This window comes from Balearica regulorum, chromosome 9, assembly GCF_011004875.1.
Source record: "Balearica regulorum gibbericeps isolate bBalReg1 chromosome 9, bBalReg1.pri, whole genome shotgun sequence".
NCBI classification, from domain to species: Eukaryota; Metazoa; Chordata; class Aves; order Gruiformes; family Gruidae; genus Balearica; species Balearica regulorum.
This window is the reverse complement of record NC_046192.1, coordinates 14,691,053-14,709,608: the sequence shown is the minus strand read 5'-3', so window position 1 is coordinate 14,709,608 and position 18,556 is coordinate 14,691,053. Positions and strand designations below refer to the sequence as shown.

Sequence of the window (18,556 nt, the reverse complement as noted above, 5' to 3'; positions counted from 1 at the left end):
GCCTCCCGTACCCAACTGGGACTGACAGCCTGGCCAGCGAATAGACGACAGCCCGCAGCAGAAACAGCCAACAAGATGCCGGCGCAGGCGGAGCTTCACGCAAATCGGCGTAGTGCGGAGGAAGAGCAGCCAGCTCATCCAGTCACAGAACCAGGGGAACTCGCTGACCAATCACGAGGCGAGAAAGGCGGGAATAACAGGAAGACTGCCCAATAAGCGAGCCACTCGGAGGAGGCAGCCAACCGCCGGGCACCACAGGGACTACTTCCTCATCAGGCGTCCTAAAGAGTGACAGCCTGGTAAGCCAACGGGAAAGCCGTCGCTGGCCTCCCACCAATTGGCAAGCTCCATTGCCACGGGTACCCGGAAGACCAAGCCCAGCTCTCATAAACACTGCGGGGGGGGGGGGGGGAGGGCGCTCCAGCGCTGCGATAGGCTGCTCGGCCCGTCGCTCGCGGCAGATGACGGTGCCCGTGGGCGGGGCGCGGCAGAGGCGCTTGTGGTTGCGGCAGGGACGGGCTGCTGAGGTGCTCGCCGGGCCCTGCCCAGCCAGTCGTTTTTAACGGCTGAGTTTTTCAAATTAAACCCGTTAATTAATCAGGGGAACTTTTCCTTGGGGGGTAAGGCCCGCGCGGGAAGGCCCGGGCCGCGCCCACCTGAGCAGCCCGCGGCCCCTCAGCCGCCCGTCGGGAGGAGCCCAGGCGGCTGAGGAGGGCAGCCGGCCCCGCGCAGCGCCGGGCAGGGGCCGGGCCGGGCCGCAGAAAGCGGGGCGGTCGCTGCGGTGGGAGCCGACACGCTCCCACGGAGAGCCGATGTCGCCGGCTGGGAGTGCAGCAGCCGTTCTGAGCCGCCGAGAAGTTACGGCTCCGGCTGCTCTCCGGCCTGTTCTAGGTCTTGGAAGTAACTCTAGATTTGTGTTGCTTGGCGGAGATGCAGAGTTGTCTCTGAAGGACAAACACAAACAGTAGGGGTTTTCCTGTACAAAGAGTATGAAGTGTGCATGTTTGGGGTTTGCATGGAACGTTTGCCTGAGAATACTTTTTGAAGGCTTTTCAGACAGCAAAAGAGCTGCATCACAGAGTGGAAAGGACCATATTGGTCCTCTCCCACTTTGTAGTGAAGGACTCGAGAACATCGTAGATTTCTGATCCCTTATGAGAAAACAGAAAAAAAGCTTTAACAAGTTCAGCACCGCTTAGCATTCCCAGATGTAAAATGGCAAAGGAGTGTCAGACATCCCTGCTCATCCTCAAAGGCAGTGACAGAGGAGTACAAGTTACTATTCTCTTGGAGTTAAACTTGGCAGAAACAAAGCAATGTCACACCAAGTCACAGGCTCCGTCCTGCAGTTACAGGGACGCCATGCTGGGAAGCTGATGTGAGTTGATGACATTTACCCTCAGCTCCCCCAGGAGCTACTGTACCTGCTCCCAGCAAGCCCGCTTACCCCTGCAGTCCTCACGCCCTCCAGTGCCCCAGCACCTGCACCAAGCTTCACCTCACAAGGAGAAACAGTTAACGTGGAGGGATGGAGAGGAATGCAAGGCTTCTTGCCTTTCCAAGAAGCTGAATGCCTGCTGTACTCTTACTGCCCCTCCCTCTGTTAAAGTGTCCTTTCACAGAAGCAAAGGAAGCTTTTCGGTTCAGCCAGTTGTGGTTTAGAGTTTCGGGGTTTTTCTTCTTTTTCTAAGAGTGGTAAAATGTCAGAGCCACACTACAAGTTACACAGCAGCAATGATTGTGTATTTTTGCGAGTTGTCTCACATAGAAAAAGTTAAGAAATTTTTTTATTACTTAATCTGTATTTATGTTGTGAAATCCACTTTTCAACTAAAGTGTGCCATTGAAAAGAAAGGCCAGCTTTTTTTTCTGGAATACAGTTTTACTTCCTAAGGAGTAGTTGGTGTTAGTCATTTTCCATTACTCAGTAGTAGTGATTGATTGCTCAATGCTGACCACGAAGAGACAGACCAGTCTTGCTTCAGTCCTACTACACACAAAGTTACCTTAAAAATGCAACCTTTTCTGTGGTACTGTTGTCTTAAATTCACGATTCAGATTCCCAGATCTACCCTCACACCCAGGTAGCCAAGCAACCACAAAATCTGGAAGTGTGTATATCAAACATATATATATATATCAAAGCCACGCTAAAGAGTACTTCCTTGTTTGCAGCGATGAGGAAATTGCAATGTTGCTTTAAGTATTCATCTATGAACACACCTGAAAACTTTACAGTAGCTGCTAGTTTCCTCTAAAAAGCTCCAAGAACTCAAACCAATACATCTGGTATCAGTGCCATATGGCAGTAATGAAAACAATGTTTTTATTTATGTTGTGACACGTAACACTGGTTTCAAACAGAATAATTACATTTGTGAGGTGGTATCATCATAAACACCACAAAAAGCATGTTACAGAAACAAAGAGTTCTGGTAAGATACACAAGTTCAACATGAGAGAACGAGCTGTGGAAAAAATATTTGCAGTTTCCATGAACTGTGTACAACTCAGTGTGAAAGAAACTTTAAGGAAAAAAACCAAAGGAACTTTAAGACAGAGATAAGGCTCTTATTTGCAAGTGATCTTCCTATTGGAAGCATATTGAAAAATACTTTCTCTAAACAGGATGCAGCTTGAGGACTTAAACCTGTGTGAGAAGCCTCACAATTATGATGCCGTGGAGCTCAGTATCTACATTAGTAAGGGCTGCATGTCTTGTTTCCTCTTTACACCACTCTTTACTGTGCGAATGAGCCTTTACCATATGCACCCCAAGATTAAGACCTGCATGCAAGCTAAGTACCCATCAAATGTAAAAACAGAAAAGGCATTTCTTCTCTTGTCCCCATTCAGCAGGAAACCATAATTGATATTTCCACGATAGAAGGAAATCAGGCATGCTTTTTTTTTTTTAAAAAAAAAAAATCTATATAGACTATCTCTGGTTACTAAAAGTAAACTTGCATTGTATTTTAGCTTTTAAAATGCATGAAGGTGTAAGCCTGAACAAAATGAAGTAAACCAGCCTCTCAGTTAAAAGCGGTGTCAGGTACATCAGGTTGCACTCCAAGTGAGATGAAGAAACATGAACAGAATTTTTGCTAGCACTGAAGAGAATGAAGAGGAGAACAAAGCCTTTAATAAAACCCATACCTGAAACCGGTACAAGTTCCAAAATGGCATCTAACTACAACTTGGAGGCTTGGTGACATGGAAAAGGGAGACCTCAAAACCATCTCTCTGATGAAGGGACCTACTATATGTTCTGAGGTTCATTTAAAACCATCTTCATGCAGTTATGTATACTGTAAACTGGATTTTGGAAGCCATAGCAGGGAAGGTCTTTACTGGAAGTTAGCAAAGGGGGGGAGGTTGTTTATTAAACAAAATGCAGGCATTCTATGGTACAAAGTACCCCCACTGAGCATCAAAATGAAAACAAGGTCTTGGACACAGAAAGCATGGGGGGGAAGGAGGGCAGGACATCAGCTCATATAAGAGCTGCTTCTGATGGATTCTGCCTTAATTGTGAGTACAAAGTACCCACTTGTACTTATCACAAAGTAATCTGTTTTACGGCATCACAGAAGACACCTGCGTTACCCATACCCACAGGCCAAATCTTGACCCATTCATGCTCCAGCCTGAACATCACGCAGCGTTGCCGACTGCTGCCCCTCTCTCAGCAGGGCCTCGCTGCCCTGGCTGGGGCAGACGGGCCATCAGCCACTTGGTTTGAAACACAGGTTGGTGTGGACATTCCAACAGTCTGAACACTGCAAACTGGTATGTAAAGGGTGTAAACTTTAAGTTTTGAAATCCTACACTTGGGAGCCCAATTTAAAGCTACAGCAAGTGACTTTAGTAGTCAAGTATCTAAATGCTTACTCTTTGCCCCTTGTTTATTCTATAGAAGTGACCATGTCTGATACAAGAAGAAATAGAACAGCATTCTCCATATTGAAAAATTAGTATCACTACACTGGACTGAATCAAAACTTCATCTCTTTCTTGTGAAAAGACACTGTTATTCCTGATTCACGCCCTTAGAAGACTAAATATCCCACAACTGACAACTCTGTTACCTACTAAGGAGAGGAGATAGTTGGGAAAGCCACGCTGCAACACCCAGTTAGCACAACTCATAGGTATCTTTGGCAAAGCATCCATTCTAATGAATTATTCCTGTATAAATCTTTCAAAGGACAGCACCCTATTGCCTTATTCACTCTCAAGCTCTGGGATTTCATGAAAGCTCACACTTAAGAATGCATGTAACTGTAAAATAACTTTCATTTCTTTATTCAAACTTCACATGTACAGTGGACAAAAAGACATTTTAAAATAGATCCATATAATTATATGGATTTTTGCAACCTATCAAATTCAGATCAAAATTAAAAGCTATACACTGTATCCCATAACCAAGCTAAAGTGTATACTTCATTTGTGTAATAAACCCCAGGAACTACTCTGAATACTGGAACATTCACCAGTCAAGTTCCATCAAGTGGGAAGCTGTTCACAGCAATTTGGAAGTTCGGAATCCCTCTTTACAGGAGCTATACAACCACACTGTAAACAAGCATTTGAATCAGGCAGTTTCCCTTCTATTCTTCCAAACAGCCTTCATTTTACAAAAGCAGCTGCTTTAAGTTGCAATGGGTACAGGAAGATTTAGACCAGTGGTTTTCAGTATGCAGGTGACCAACCCCAAATGAGTAGGAGACCATCAGCAGTTATTTATAACAGCCAGCGCCTAAACTCAGCTCATCTTCACAGTCCTGATGTGGATTTTCTCATGGGTGGGTGTTTTTGCTCAGGTGCTAGTAGCACAGGCACTCTTCATACCAACCGGAAAGGAAAGAAGTTTGAAACAAGAGCCAGAAGAGTGACAGTGGATTTGGTTTTAAGGGAAAAGTTGGAGGGAACTTCTATGTTCTTGTGATAAGCCAGAGAGACCCTCTCAAAACATCCAGTCCCAATGGAAGAGATAATGACAGTTAAATGTGAAGTTCAAGTTAGCACATTTCCAGTGTAAAACCATTACCTCCACCAGAGTTAGTACTGCCTCTGAAACTAACAACTGATTCCAAATACCACTCTTAAAAAATAATACAGCTCTTCTTCTAAAGACTGGGAAAGTACAGGTATAATAACATCCTGAAATCGAGATTAACAGGTCAACATTTTACAAAGTTGTTGTAAGACTTAAATAATCCCTTTTTAAACTGCTTAACGCATCTGATAAATAGCTTGCATGTCAATCTGATACATGCTGTACCGTTTGGCTCTTGAATCCCAAACCTTTCCGTAAGAGAGAACACGCCTAGAACACTGTCAAATAAATAGTGAAAAACCAAAAGATACTGTCTGCTTCGAAGCATGAAGAGTAACAGTACATTACGCAAGATAATCAGCGTTATACAGACAGGGAATGCCATTCTGGTTGAACAGATTATGAAGCAGTATTCTCCATGAAATACCAGGCACAAGAATAAATCAATTAGACAGTTTTTTCTGCCTAATGGACAAGTCTAAAATTAACATTCTTGGCAATACAACATTGTAACTGATATGCTTCTCAATATTTAAGAGCCTTAATTGCAAAAATCATGAAGCGATGTTTATATTTGTGTCTTTGACAAGCAGTTACAGTTCTGGACAGATTTCTTCTATGCTGTGTGCTCTACTTTCCAGCTGGTCAGGAGTAGCATGCGCTGCATAAGAAAGATTACAAAAAAATAGATAATTCTTCACTCATTGAATATTTTCAAAACACACACAAATATCCTCCTGAAATCATCTTTGCTTCTCAAAACGTAATGTTTGCCACCCATTTTAGCAACCTGCAAGCTTTTACTTTGAGAGTGCAGAAACTTCCAAAATAGTTATTTCACTCTCATGTTCTGAAGAAATGGCTAACACCACCGTTCAGCATACCAAGCACTGAATGCTCACCACCCCTGGAACTGGGAGGATTCAACCCAGGAGTTAAGAGAGAGATCAGTTTGCAGAACTGACATAGGAGGTTCCTGAAACACAAGCAAGCATGGTATTTTTCAAGTCAAATTTCAATTCCAGATGAGACACTTTAAATCAAAACAAGTCTGTTGTTGTTTTTCAGGAAGTCATTAAACTCATGGTTTTGAGCCAAAGAACAGCAATAAGTAAGAGACAGCTTGTTCTCACTAATGCTTTTCATATGAAAAAGCCCACTATATGTGTGTGTACATATATATATAATATACATATATATGCACCTGAAAATTCAGCAGCATAAAGCAAAGATCAGAGAAAACTACATCCAGATGATAATCATCTTTAGAAAAGACCATTTAGGCTTTGGCATGAGTTAGACTTGGTAACAAGTGCAGTTTAACGAGTGAATACCACAGCTGACAGGCAGAACCAATTTGCATATGCTCTCAGCCTTCTCACTAAGTCATCTATAGGGTGACACTCACCATGGTTAAGAAACACAATGTGTTCTGTATGGACCAAAGGCCAAAAGAGCACACCCCATCAGCTGACAGCTAAGCTGATCAGCAGTATCTGAGCAGGTTATCATAGCAATGAATGCTAAATGAACCATGAGGAGAGAACAATAGTTTTACTGTTTGACAATTGAACTGCTAGAGCTCACACCCTTGTATGTGATACTTTTGTGTAGCAGAAGTAAAGACAGGTCTGCATTGAAATCACCATGCTTAAATCTACCTACATCAGGAATCCTTCCTTCAGTGATTTCACAGAGAATTTTTAAAGGAAAAGCATTTGTGGGGAGGAACAAAGGCTAGTATTTTGCTGGCAAAGTCTATTTACATCATTCATGGAGTCATAAATAGATAATAGCCAGAGAAATTCCAGAGAAGCTGAAACGCTGCAGCAAGCAATCCTAATGCAGTCTGTTATAACTTGAACTTTCTTTTCCACCAAAAAGCTTGGCTGCTAGACTCCATACGCATGGGATAAGTTACAGCTACTTGAGGCAAGAAAGGAATGACCCATCCACTTAAAACACTTGGTAGCCCAAGATGAAGGCAGGGGCAAAAAACATACAAATAGTTCTCACCATCACTGACTGGACTGGCCATCTTCATTGCAATCAGCAAGAAATCTCAGTCTGTAACCAAGAAGTGCAACTCGTATTAGCAGACCTGGTGGCATCTGACAGAAGCTTTCTTAAAAACCTGTCCTAAGTCTTTAGCCCCTTCTTCAAAAGGAGAGTGTAGAGATTAGAAGAGTACTGTTAGTTTTACTTAAATATAAACCAGACAGGATTAGAGAGTAGAAAGGAGCATCAGCTAAGAGAAGGACAGAACCTTTACAGGATCTTCATGGACAAAAAAAAATTCCAAGTGAGAAGAGGGTCTCAAATTGCCTGAAAAATAACCCAGAAGCCAGTGGAGCCCTAGAGTCACAGCAGATCACCGAGAAATGCTTCTTATGTCACATCTTTACCTGGAATGATCATCAGTACTATAGAAGTCATGTTATTCCACTGGAATAATAAAAAGACACTGCATACCAGCTCTCACATAGCTTTACAATCTCAGGCATAATAGGTGAGTGGTAGCCACATCACCAGATGATCTCCGTAACTTCAGAAGAACGGAAGTTTAATGGAAGAAATTACCAAAACGTAGCTACAATACAACATGCAAAAAGACAGGTATTTCCTTTGAAAAGGAAATATCTTTAACTTGCTTTGCAGTTAAAAGCAAGCGTCAGAGCTGTTACTCAGTTTAACAGGGCAAAGCCACAATAAGCCATCACAAAAATCAGCTCCTGCATCACCCAATACACGGAGTAAAGAAAACTCTCCTTTTCTGGTCTGTAAGAAAGCACCTTAAAATACAATGATTTGAAGTCAAAGAGCTCTCTGAAAGATATCCAGATGAATAATCTTTCCACACACTTACAGTCCTAACAAGGGAATCTCAGGAACAAGAATATTAATAGCTTTTTAATCCACTTCATGAAGGAAACAACCAAATTGAAATACTGTTTTAAATATCCAATTGCCTAATATAACCAAAAGCATGGCATGACCAAAAGCACAGACTAGCAAAGAATCCAAGTAGCGAGTCTTAAAACCAGCTGAGAAATGTTCTGTAGCTCTAATATCTATTTAATTAACATTTATGAGTAAGGACTCTTTTGTGCCCTCAGAATACAGATGAGAGAGTGACAAAAATATGTCATCTCAAAAAAGTTATTTCAGTAAAGCTTTGACATTACTTTAACACAGCTATGTGGCTGAACATTTATCATCTCAGTGTAGGAATTTCTTAAAATGTGGGTAGTGGCAGAAGACAGGTTTATTAACAGTTTTGACCATATTCCATCATCCTTTGACCAACCCTGTCACTAAGTATCACATGATCGGTCAATTCACTAGCCGTTACAAAAGTGCAACCAGTACTTAACCTCAGAAGAATTTATCAAGTACAGAGACCAAAAGCTATGATAGTTGATGTAGAGATTAGGAAATAAGGAAGCATCAAGGTTTGTTAAGCAGAACGAGACAAAACAAAAATGAAGAATTGAGAACTACATCAAGTTAATGGAAAGTATTTCTATATGCCATGGTGTGGAGGTGAACCAGTTAGTTAATGGGTTGATAAACTGGCAAACAGTTACATTCATGGAATCTATTGGCCTTGAGCAGTCTAAAATTGATAATTACCAGTTGTGGCTCTGAAGCTGGTTATGAGGCAAGGTGGAATGGACTTCAACAATAGAGATGGAAAAATGCTGCAAAGGTTCTTCTTTCCACTGACGAATGCAGCTGGGGAGCGGAGTTGTCTCTGTTTTACAGCAGAGAGCAGAGAGATGGCAGCTTCAAGCCATGAAGAAAGGTCATAAGGTTGCCTATTGGAGCCCTCCTTTCCCCTGGAGAGTGAAGTTCTAGTAAATAGCCATTACTAGGCATATGGTAAGTTACTGTATACAGTCAGTCCGTTAATGGGTCTCAGACATGTATTAAATGACCCTTTCAGAGCAATTACGAAGGCACTAGTCCTCCTGTAATATATAGTGGAACTAAAATGTGCAATCCACAGAACTTAACACACAACTTTGCAAATCACCTTTTTATTGTGTGGTATTTAAACTAATTTTAGAAGAGTTCCTGGTTCACATGGTTGTGAAAAACAAATGTGAACCAAGTTAAACCCATGCAGCATCTTCCCAAGTCTGCAGATTGTGCTAACATCTCATAGCTTTGCCAAGCAACAGATGAATGAGGCTTACAGACTTCATTGCCACCAGTCTCACGAGCAACAGATGTCTATTTTTTTAATGCCAAAAACTTGAGTGCTGTTACACACAGAGGTGGGTATTGAACAGCTGTAATTATTCACCCAAAGGCCACCACAAAAATAAAAGACAACTTACACTGTCTACCCTTTTCACCCAGAGAGAAGCTTAAAGATGAAAGAGAAGGTGTCAGCCTCTATAGTTTTATGAGTTTCCTATCAAGACACAGTCCTGAAGCAGATTCCAGAAACAGCTCCCAGCTAAAAGTCTCAGACTTTCTTCCAGGAGCTGCACTAAAAGCAAAGCTTTTTATGGGTCTTATTACATACTACAGAAATGATCATTACTGCTTAAGGACAAGTGCATACTGAAGTCCTAACAGCACAGTTTTAAGTTACAGTAAGATAGGCAAAAGTTCATTCTCAGTAAGTTAGAGACACTCGTCTCAACAGGGAGGAAGCATTCATGCTAGTTTCCCATTGCTGGCTACAGGATGGTTTGGGAGCAGAATGGGAATTGAACCAGAACATAAGGCCCGTGTGGCCACAGCTTTAAGCATTCTGTACAGAACAACTCTTCCTTTAAAAAAGATGCTGGCAAGTTCACCACCAATACTCAGTTACACAGGGGAAATAGCACGAAGCAGAGGTGTTTACTTTTCTGTTGTGTCACAACAAACAAAAGCCCACATGCTATCTAGCAATACTGACAGGTTTGGTACCATGCTACAAATCTACCTATTGAGACAGCATGCAGTATTGCACATGGAGCATTACATATGTACTGTACCCTTTCTATTCATTCTCACACTTGAGTGTATTCATTTCCCAACAGCTGAAAGGACCACCAGTACTTAAACATGTTTTTTGATTAATCAGTAGCTCACCGTGTTCGGTAGCTTCTGTATTCATTGTTTCTACATCTGCAGCATCATGCATTTCTTCATCCTCATCATCATCCTCTTCTTCACCATGTAGTTCCTTTGCAATGAGCTGTCTTGCCAGTTTGATGTTTCGTCCTTCATTGTAGTGCATTTTTCTCTTCATTTCAAACTGTTTCTTCTTCTCTGTGGACAAACAAATGCAAGTATTTATTTATTCCCTTAAAAAAAAGCAACTTATTTCCTCTTCAGAGAAGCACCAACTGCTTCCTAGGTCAATTTTATTCCTACCTTGAAAGTCCATTGCTTATATGATCAAGCAATCACTGAATTCAAATTCTTTTCTTCAAGCAGTGGTCTTTTAAATGAGTCTGACTTACAAAAAGGCTAGTAATTAATGGACTGGCAAGGCTGCAGCACTTTTGAAACAACCTGTCTGCAAGTAAGAGCACATCTGAACCAAGAGAAACATCTACTAACAGCATAGTTCCAAAGTTTTGCAAGCCTTGTTTCCAAGTAAACTTAAGGACAAATTGAGACATACTAGTGGTATAGAACTTTTGCAGATGTCCAACTTAACTGGTCTTTGGTAGCTAGCCAGGAGTCATGAGAGATATATTTACCACATGTAGAAGAAAATATTTTCCACTTTCCCCATGGCCTGAAGCCTAACTTCGCTCCATATATTAAACATTAGCAGGTCTAGCAGTAATGAGTTACAATTAAATTCAACTTTGCTCATTGGCAGCCCCAACACTGTTTTTTTTCTTCCTTTAGATTAGGAAGGTTACGTGGCCAAAGTTGTGGCCAGGAAAGATGAGAAGCAACAGCTAGATAATGCAAGCCTGAAACCTTACAAGTATTATTGTTTGAATGTTTTCTCAAAATGTTCTAGCCCAAGCTAACAGAAAACAACATCTCTGTTGAAGATGCAATTTGCTTCAGAATAAATGTAGATTTCCTGCTGGATCCATCTACCAGTTGCTTTGAAAACAACACAAATATCATCTGTATGTTTGCAAGCAATTAGTGGCATCTTAATTGCAGTGGCACTCGCTGAATTGTTAAGTCTACCTGAAATATGTTCAGATTCAGAAGTACTCCCTCACCCCCAAACCAGAAGACCTTCTTATTTGAGAAGTCTAGGTTTTTTAAAAGGAATTCCCACACCTTAAGCCTCTATACAAAGGGGCAGCCAGTGACAGCAAACTTCTCTTTATACGTAGATCCCAAGCCAAACAGTCCCAGTTACAAACAAACAGCATATTTATTCAATCTTTTAATTACCCATCAAAGCCCATATATCTCCATTGTCAAATGACAACATCTGTCTGTTAGATAGTACTTTTTCTTCCCAAGTATTTCTTATTGAAAAACTGAAACTATTTATAGAAGAAAAAACCCACAAAACACCAAAAAAGAAAACAACTTATGCTTACCTCGTTCTTCAGGTGTTAATTCTTCATCCTCTTCCTCCTCCTCACTGCTTTCCTCTTGCTTTGCTATAATCTTAGGTCCTTTACCTTCAGCTGCAGCTGCCAGTCTACATAAAACATGCAATACAAAATGCTGAAGCAGCCAGTTCTTCGCTATTTAAAATACATGAAATTTCAGAACGCTCATACAAACTGTTCTGTTCATTATTTTTTACCATAGCTATATGTACTAACAACCTATAAGAGGTTTTTTTAGTACCAGTGGCACTATCAAACACCAAAAACTACTTAATTTGACAATTTGACTCCTAGAGAAAACAGCAACACCTTTCCAAAAAGAAAACTCCAGAAAAGAGAAAATTATCTTGACATTTAGTCAAATTTTCTATGATAATACTTACTTTTTACTCAACACATCCGCTTTTAAGGGCTCATTTGATTCCGAATCGCTCACTGCATCCTCATCATCATCTCCTACCATGCTTGGAAGGCAAACAAAAAGTAGCCTTTATCAATAATTTGCTGCTTAAAATTTCCTTGATAAAACAGTCTAAACCTTACAATACTAAATTAAAAGACTCCTTTAATACTTTAAAAACTTTCCAAATCTAATTTAAATATCGATACGAATGACCTTATATTCTAGTACACAGATGTTAACTGAAAAAAATAAAATCAATACAGGTCAAACTTATTTATTCCAAAGCCTAAAGCTTGCTAGACACAGACCTTCTAAAAACTGACTTTGTCCTTTTTGACAGTTCTCCTTGATAGCTGTGAGCCTTTATTTAGAAGCTTTGTAAATATGAATATGGTGCATGTATCCAACAAGTCTGCTCAGTCTGTCAGGCAATCAGCTATAGTAAATACTACATCATCCACAAAGTCAGTTTTGCTGTAAAACTACTATAATCTACTACCAGTTTAGCAAGCCTACCTGTGATAAGGAGTACTTGGCTCATCTATTTTCATCAAGCCATAATCTTTGCCTGCTGGGTGGTACGTAGCTATGATGTTCATTTCATCCCACTTCTGGGATTTTTTACTGAAATAAGAAAACAAAGTTAAATTTTCTTATATTCTAAAAACAATTAGTTCTGCTTAGCCACAGAAAAGGAATGTTTAAAATGTCTTTTGACCTCTACTACATACTATACACAAAGAATAGTTATGATACACAGGCACATTCAAAGTATGACTATTAAACATTGTTCTATACATACTTTAGTTAAGTCATGACAAATTACCAGTGCAACTTAGTTTCCCTAACAATTCACAATAGCTAAATAAACTCAGTAATCTATAAATGTATTGTTATTCATATATATACACATATATTTTCTCAAAAGACTAGTGGTCTTGTTCAATCGCTGTCCCATTAACTGTTTGCTCTTGTTACAAGTTACTGTAAAATCATTCTTCTTTTTACTACAACCCACAACACTTCAACAAAACCAAGTAACTTCCGCCTCACCTCTGCGCAGTGAGCTGCTATGATTATAGTCAAACTGTTGCATAAACAATACCAACCAACAAATAACTTTCTGCAGTAAAATAGATAGCACTGAACCACCTGGTTATTAATTTTGCTTTTGTCATCCTAAAGTAGAATCATAGAACAGAACTGATTCACTGCTATAAACTCCGAGGGAGTTTCACATTTTACAGACAGGCACCAGTGGTGATACATAGAATTTCCTCAGTTAATCAGAGAATGTACCATTTTATGTATATTTGCAGAAACAAAAGCCCACCCAGACTGACAAAATATATAAGCCACAAGGAAAGCAACTGCCTTGTAGCCAGAGGAAGAGTCATCCGTCCACTGACCTAAAAGCCACAGAAATGTTTAATCAATGGAACCTACCAGGTTTCACATTGTCTCTAAAAATATTATTGCAAGCTTCATACACAGTGGTCTTTCCCTTAGACTAAACCAAGAAATTTAACTTTAGAACAGTAAAATCATTCCAGTAATTAATATTACTTTTATGCATTAACATATTCCTGAAGTGTTGCAAATTGTTATTTAAGGAAAAAAATGTTACAGGGCATTGTTGATTTTTTTGTTTGTTATTTTTGTGGTTTGGGAGGGGGCAGTCAGCTAGAAGACTTGAACTTAATTACTCTTATTTAAACACAGATCATTCCAATAACAAATCTGAAAAATGTATTCATTCTCAATAACACACCTGCTCTTGAACAGAATGCTATCTGTAAAACAAAACTGATAAAGCAAAATTCCAAGCACAAACTAAATTTTACATTTATGGAGAGCACTGCATGATACAATAGGAAAAAAACCTAAAGGGATAGAAAAAAAAAAGATGCAGGAGTTGATGCTGAATCCTACATGCCACAGACTTGTATTCTAGAAAAGAAAACAAATTAAATGAGCTTAATCCCTTAGCATACAGTAACCGATGCCAAACTCTCATGTTTGAGGTTTCAGATCTATTTAATCATTTTGTTCGAACTGCAACACAAGGATTGCAGCCTAAGCAGACAACACGTGAGTCAGATTGCCTGCTCTGGCAGGTTGGAGGGTCATGAGCTTCATGACGACAAAGCGAGAGCTCTAGTCTAGGAATGCCAGTTATTCAAACCTATCTGTTTAGGAGTTGAAAAATCACCAGTTAAACATCAGCTAAACACCTGCTTAAAGTTCACCTATGACTAACATAAGATGATCATACAGTTACATAGTGAGCACATGACAATTTTTACTAACCATAGCAGTCAAAGGTACGCAGCCCCTATAAAAGAGACAGGGCTAGTTGAAGAGGAAATACGACAGATGGGAGAAACTCCCATCACATGCTTTGTGTTCACCGCACTTGCCCAGAGCTCATCAAGGTTTACTGCCTGGGCTCATAACTCAATATCTAATAATAATATTGGTGACCTTAGAATAATCTCTTTGACATATACTGCTCTTGAAACTAGACAGCCTACAGTGAGCAATTCAGCAACATATAAATAAAAGATTGAGGAAGATTTTAGTGGTTTAGTTTTTCTGCCCTTCCTTCTTTAAACTCAGATTCCAACACTAAAAGCTTTGGCTATGAAACACCTCCCAAAGCACAGTTTAAAATTCAGCTAGGAAAAAAAAAATGAGCATTAGTGGCAAACAGACAAATGTGTCATTTCACCCCTCCACGTAAAAAGCCATCACAGGAGAGTGACTAAATGCTGTAAAAACGCACACCTCCCTCGACTGTCTCCAATTTAGCATGCTTAAGCATGCCTGAGCAGCATAACATTAATGACAGCGCTTAGGACCATCACAGGAAAATGCTTCCTGACATCTCTTCAGATACAGAAATAGGAAATCTAATCTTCCTTTAGGAAAATGAGATTTGAAAAGTCTCAGAAGTGCTCATTTGTATTCTGTCACATCTTTAAATATACATAATAACTTATTTTGAGACCACACCTTGACAGGCAAGAAGTTTCTGCAGTGATATTGCTCAAAGGAACACCTCTCACACCCCAGTTGCTCCTACCATAGCAGACACTTCTCTTGCCTGTTCCAAAACAGCAGTTTACACCTGCTCACACACACACACGCGCTCAGTTACTCTGTAAAACGCCAGATCAGATTGTTCACAGGCTCTTACAGGAGCCTTAAAGCAAAAAAATATTCTATACCAGGAATGCCAAGAACATGTTTACCATTAAACCATGTCTCAGCTCTTAGGATGCAGTTCCAGTGGTGTCCCAATTTCACAAGCCTCCCTCTTGCATCATATTTTCATTAAGGAAGTTTTCCAAAGAATTTTACCATCACTAACAACAGTGCAAGGTCAATAATGATGCAAATATGAGAGCTCTACTGCACATGGTGCTTTAAAAGATGACAGCTGACACAATGAGCTCTTTCATCTGCAGCTATTTTTAAAGGTATTCAGATCTGAGTTTCAATATTAGAACTAAGCAGAAAGGCTGCTGATAGAGGTGCACGAAGAAAACAGATACCTGAATTTATAAACTGATTTTTAATCTTCAAGGAAAATCACTGTGGTGGTGCTTATCATTCTTTTGAGTACAAGAGTCAGAAGTAACACTGATTTAATGAAGCGTTGCCAACCAAAAGTAATACCTGCACACGAACCAGATTTAAATATGCTATACTGATCTTTCCAGGAAATATTCTAATGCAGCTTGGCAGATTTAGCCAATGTCCTTTAACTCGCAAGGCAATTTCAGAATGAATCTAATTGACTTTATTGACTCACATTGGCAAACAGGAAACAGAAGCTGGACTCCTGCCCACTTCACTGCTTCACAATAAATTACTGTGTACTATAACCAATATACCATATACTCAGCTCTTCAGTTTGTACTCTAATTTCTGATCATTCTTCAAGATGATACAAGAGACTGCAGAAAATTAAACAGAGGCTACCAATAGCCAGTTTTACTTCACGTCCAGTGCAGTAGCAAACATCTCGTGATACATTATATTAGAACTACAGAACAGGAAAAAAAAATCACATTTTTGTAGCACATTGCATACTTACGTTCACCTCCTCCATCATCTCATTCCTTCAGTTGCAATAATTTCTCCCTGGAAAGCAGGAGCAGCCAACACAGGCAACAGAACAAGCCAAAAACTTTTTGTTCCTACCTTGCTGACTTTAGACTACATTCATGACTTAACTAGTCAAAGAGAAAAGGACTGTTACCATAATACAAAAAAATAATTGCACGTCCATTTTATTTTATCATTATTTCTCTCTTTCCAATACTGAGTGAGGTCCCAAATGAAGAAAACTGTCAAAATCAATTTTATAAACATGGAGTTCAGGTCATCAGAACGCAACGGAGTCTCAGAGCAGCCTTAGGCTCATACTGGGTGCTAACATCAGGAAAAGGGCAAGAATTCTTACTGGCCAGGAGAGCTGCTGGCCGGCTAAAAACACCTTCTGACATATTTGGACTAAACTCCTCAACATGTTATAATTAAACCAGTATTTTCTTGTCATTCAAAATACAAACCATATGGCCAGCACATATTCTCAAGTGTGAGATCTTTATAGATGAATCTTGAACAACCGAGAATACACCTTACTTATGTTTCAACCCAGGAGAGGTCTTCTCCCCAGAGACGCACTTCTGGCCACAGAGACATAAGCTACCTTTGAGGAGAGGACCGAGAATAAACCTCCCACAGGAAAGCGTATTTCCCAAACTGTAAACTATCCTCGTAGCAACTGTAAAACCTTTGTTCGCCCTGCCGAACCAGTATTGAAAGACAACACTGCTTCTGCTAACGTTTGATAAACGGCACAGGACCACACCGGCTCGTTCAGCGCCCACACGGCGCTCCCGGCACGAGTCACGACTACAGCTCCTCAGCCCTGCCCCCTCCCGCCCGAGCCCAGCCCCGCACCCCCAATTTTTAACACAGACCCTGCCCCAGGCGGCACTCGGCCCCGCAGGGTGCTCCCACCGCCTGACCGCCATCGCCGCGCGGAACGGTGCCCCGGGACCGCCGCGGCACGGGACGCGACCCACTAACGCGCTTACCCCGTCACTACTCTGCCCACTTAACGTCATCCCTAAGAAACGGGGGAGCCCAGAAATCCCCGGCTGGGGACAACGCCTGGCAGACCCCGCTCCGCGGAGACCCCGGACGAGCGGGACGGCTGGAGGCAGCGGAGCCGGAGAGGAGGGCCTGCCGGGACCTGCCGCCGCCGCCGCCGCCGCCTCACCCCCGCCGGCACCCCAGCTGGGCTCGGCCCTCACCCGTGCTCGTCCTCATCGCGGGCCGGACTGACCCGCCGCGCCCCAGGAGCCGTTCCCCCCGCCGATAGTTTCCCGCCGCCCTTCTTCAGGATGCCCTTGATGGGCCCGCGCCCCGCCGCGCTCGACGTCGAGGCGGCCGGCACCGAGGGCACCTCCATCGCCGCCCGCCAGCCCGCTGCCCGCTTCCGGCCTCCGCCGCCTCGGCCCGCCCCGCTGCGCGTCACAGCCGCCGGCGCGGGGAAGGAGGGAGGGAGGGAGCGCCCCGCGCCGCCGCCTCGGCCCGCCGGGACCGCGCCCCCTGGCGCCCGGCGGACCGCCAAGTCGTTGGCTGCTGTGCGCCTGCGCGCCCGCCGTGGGGTGCCGTGCGCGCGGGTGGGAACCGTGCCCGCCCCTGGGGCTCTGGGCCGCGCGTGCTGCTCGTGCGCAGGGCTCCAGCACGCGTCGGGCGCTCGCGCGCGCGGAGGGGGGATCTTGCGCCCGCAGCGGGCACGTCACACACGGATTCTTGCGTGTGCACAGGCCTCGTGCCCGCGCACGGGGCGCTTCACGCGCACCCTTGGGGCGCCTGCGCATACCGCACAGAGTGTGGCGCTCCTGCACGTGCATGGCGTGTTGCACACGTGCTGTCCTACCGGGGCCTTTGGTGGCGCAGAGACAGGCGTGCGCGCGTTGTGCGCCTGGTTTGTGCGCGCGGTTTGGGCACGAGGTTTCTCGCGGGAAAGGCCGCTGCTGCGCCAGGCAGCCCCCCGCGAGGCGTCCCCGAAGTCCCCCTGTGCTGCGACGTGGAGATGCCGTGGCCGCCGCGCGGCGCCCTGCCGCTGTGTGCGGGCAGTGCGACCTGGGCTCGTCATAGGTCTCCGCGACACAAGAAGCGAGACGGCGTGGTGTCCGGAGGGCTGTGACATCGCAGCTTTCTGCCATTGAGCAAAACGCTCCCGTTTCGCAGCGGGACCTGCAGATCCCGGTTCCCGGGCAGGGGTGGTGGGTGCCCCCCCTGTGGGGGCTCGGTGCCTGCACAGCCACCCCGCCGTGGGCTGCGGGTTACAGCATCACCGCCCGTGTGAGGAAGAAAATAGGAATCGGATGAAGCAGTGATGAAATGATCTACCCCAGAAATCTACTACACCTGGGAGCCACCGCACAGCTGTCAGCATCCTGGCGTGTCCCTCCGTCATCCTTACAGCCTGAGGATGTGGGCGGAGCGTTTGATTTTGTGTCACAG

At 43.0% G+C, this 18,556-nt stretch overlaps 1 protein-coding gene across 6 annotated transcripts; it reads right to left on the bottom strand.

The window, feature by feature from the left end:
- Positions 1-3,375: 3,375 nt before the first annotated feature.
- Positions 3,376-17,557, bottom strand: PPP1R2 (protein phosphatase 1 regulatory inhibitor subunit 2). Of its 6 annotated transcripts, none has more exons than XR_012836785.1 (8): positions 17,335-17,554; positions 12,521-12,628; positions 11,985-12,065; positions 11,587-11,690; positions 10,154-10,333; positions 8,696-8,901; positions 7,079-7,129; positions 3,376-5,723 (listed from the first exon to the last, which is right to left on the bottom strand). XR_012836785.1 is itself a non-coding variant. In XM_075761206.1 (8 exons), the coding sequence occupies exons 1-7, from the start codon at positions 17,490-17,492 to the stop codon at positions 7,125-7,127; spliced, it is 789 nt and encodes a 262-aa protein (XP_075617321.1). In that variant the 5' UTR covers positions 17,493-17,557; the 3' UTR covers positions 5,588-5,723; positions 7,079-7,124. The 6 variants fall into 6 exon arrangements, 4 of the variants coding, with proteins under 4 accessions (XP_075617319.1, XP_075617318.1, XP_075617321.1 ...); XR_012836784.1 differs by having other exon boundaries at positions 8,696-8,816; XM_075761206.1 differs by having other exon boundaries at positions 5,588-5,723; positions 8,696-8,848; positions 17,335-17,557.
- Positions 17,558-18,556: the final 999 nt, after the last annotated feature.

Excerpts from the sequence above, each read along its gene's own strand:
- PPP1R2 (XM_075761206.1), bottom strand. The coding sequence starts at position 17,492 with ATGGAGGTGCCCTCGGTGCCGGCCGCCTCGACGTCGAGCGCGGCGGGG. Across the intron at positions 12,629-17,334 it reads CGCGATGAGGACGAGCACGG|TAAAAAATCCCAGAAGTGGG; the intron begins GTGAGGGCCGAG and ends TTCTTATTTCAG. Across the intron at positions 8,849-10,153 it reads TACAGAAGCTACCGAACACG|CTGCCATCTCTCTGCTCTCT; the intron begins GTGAGCTACTGA and ends CATGGCTTGAAG.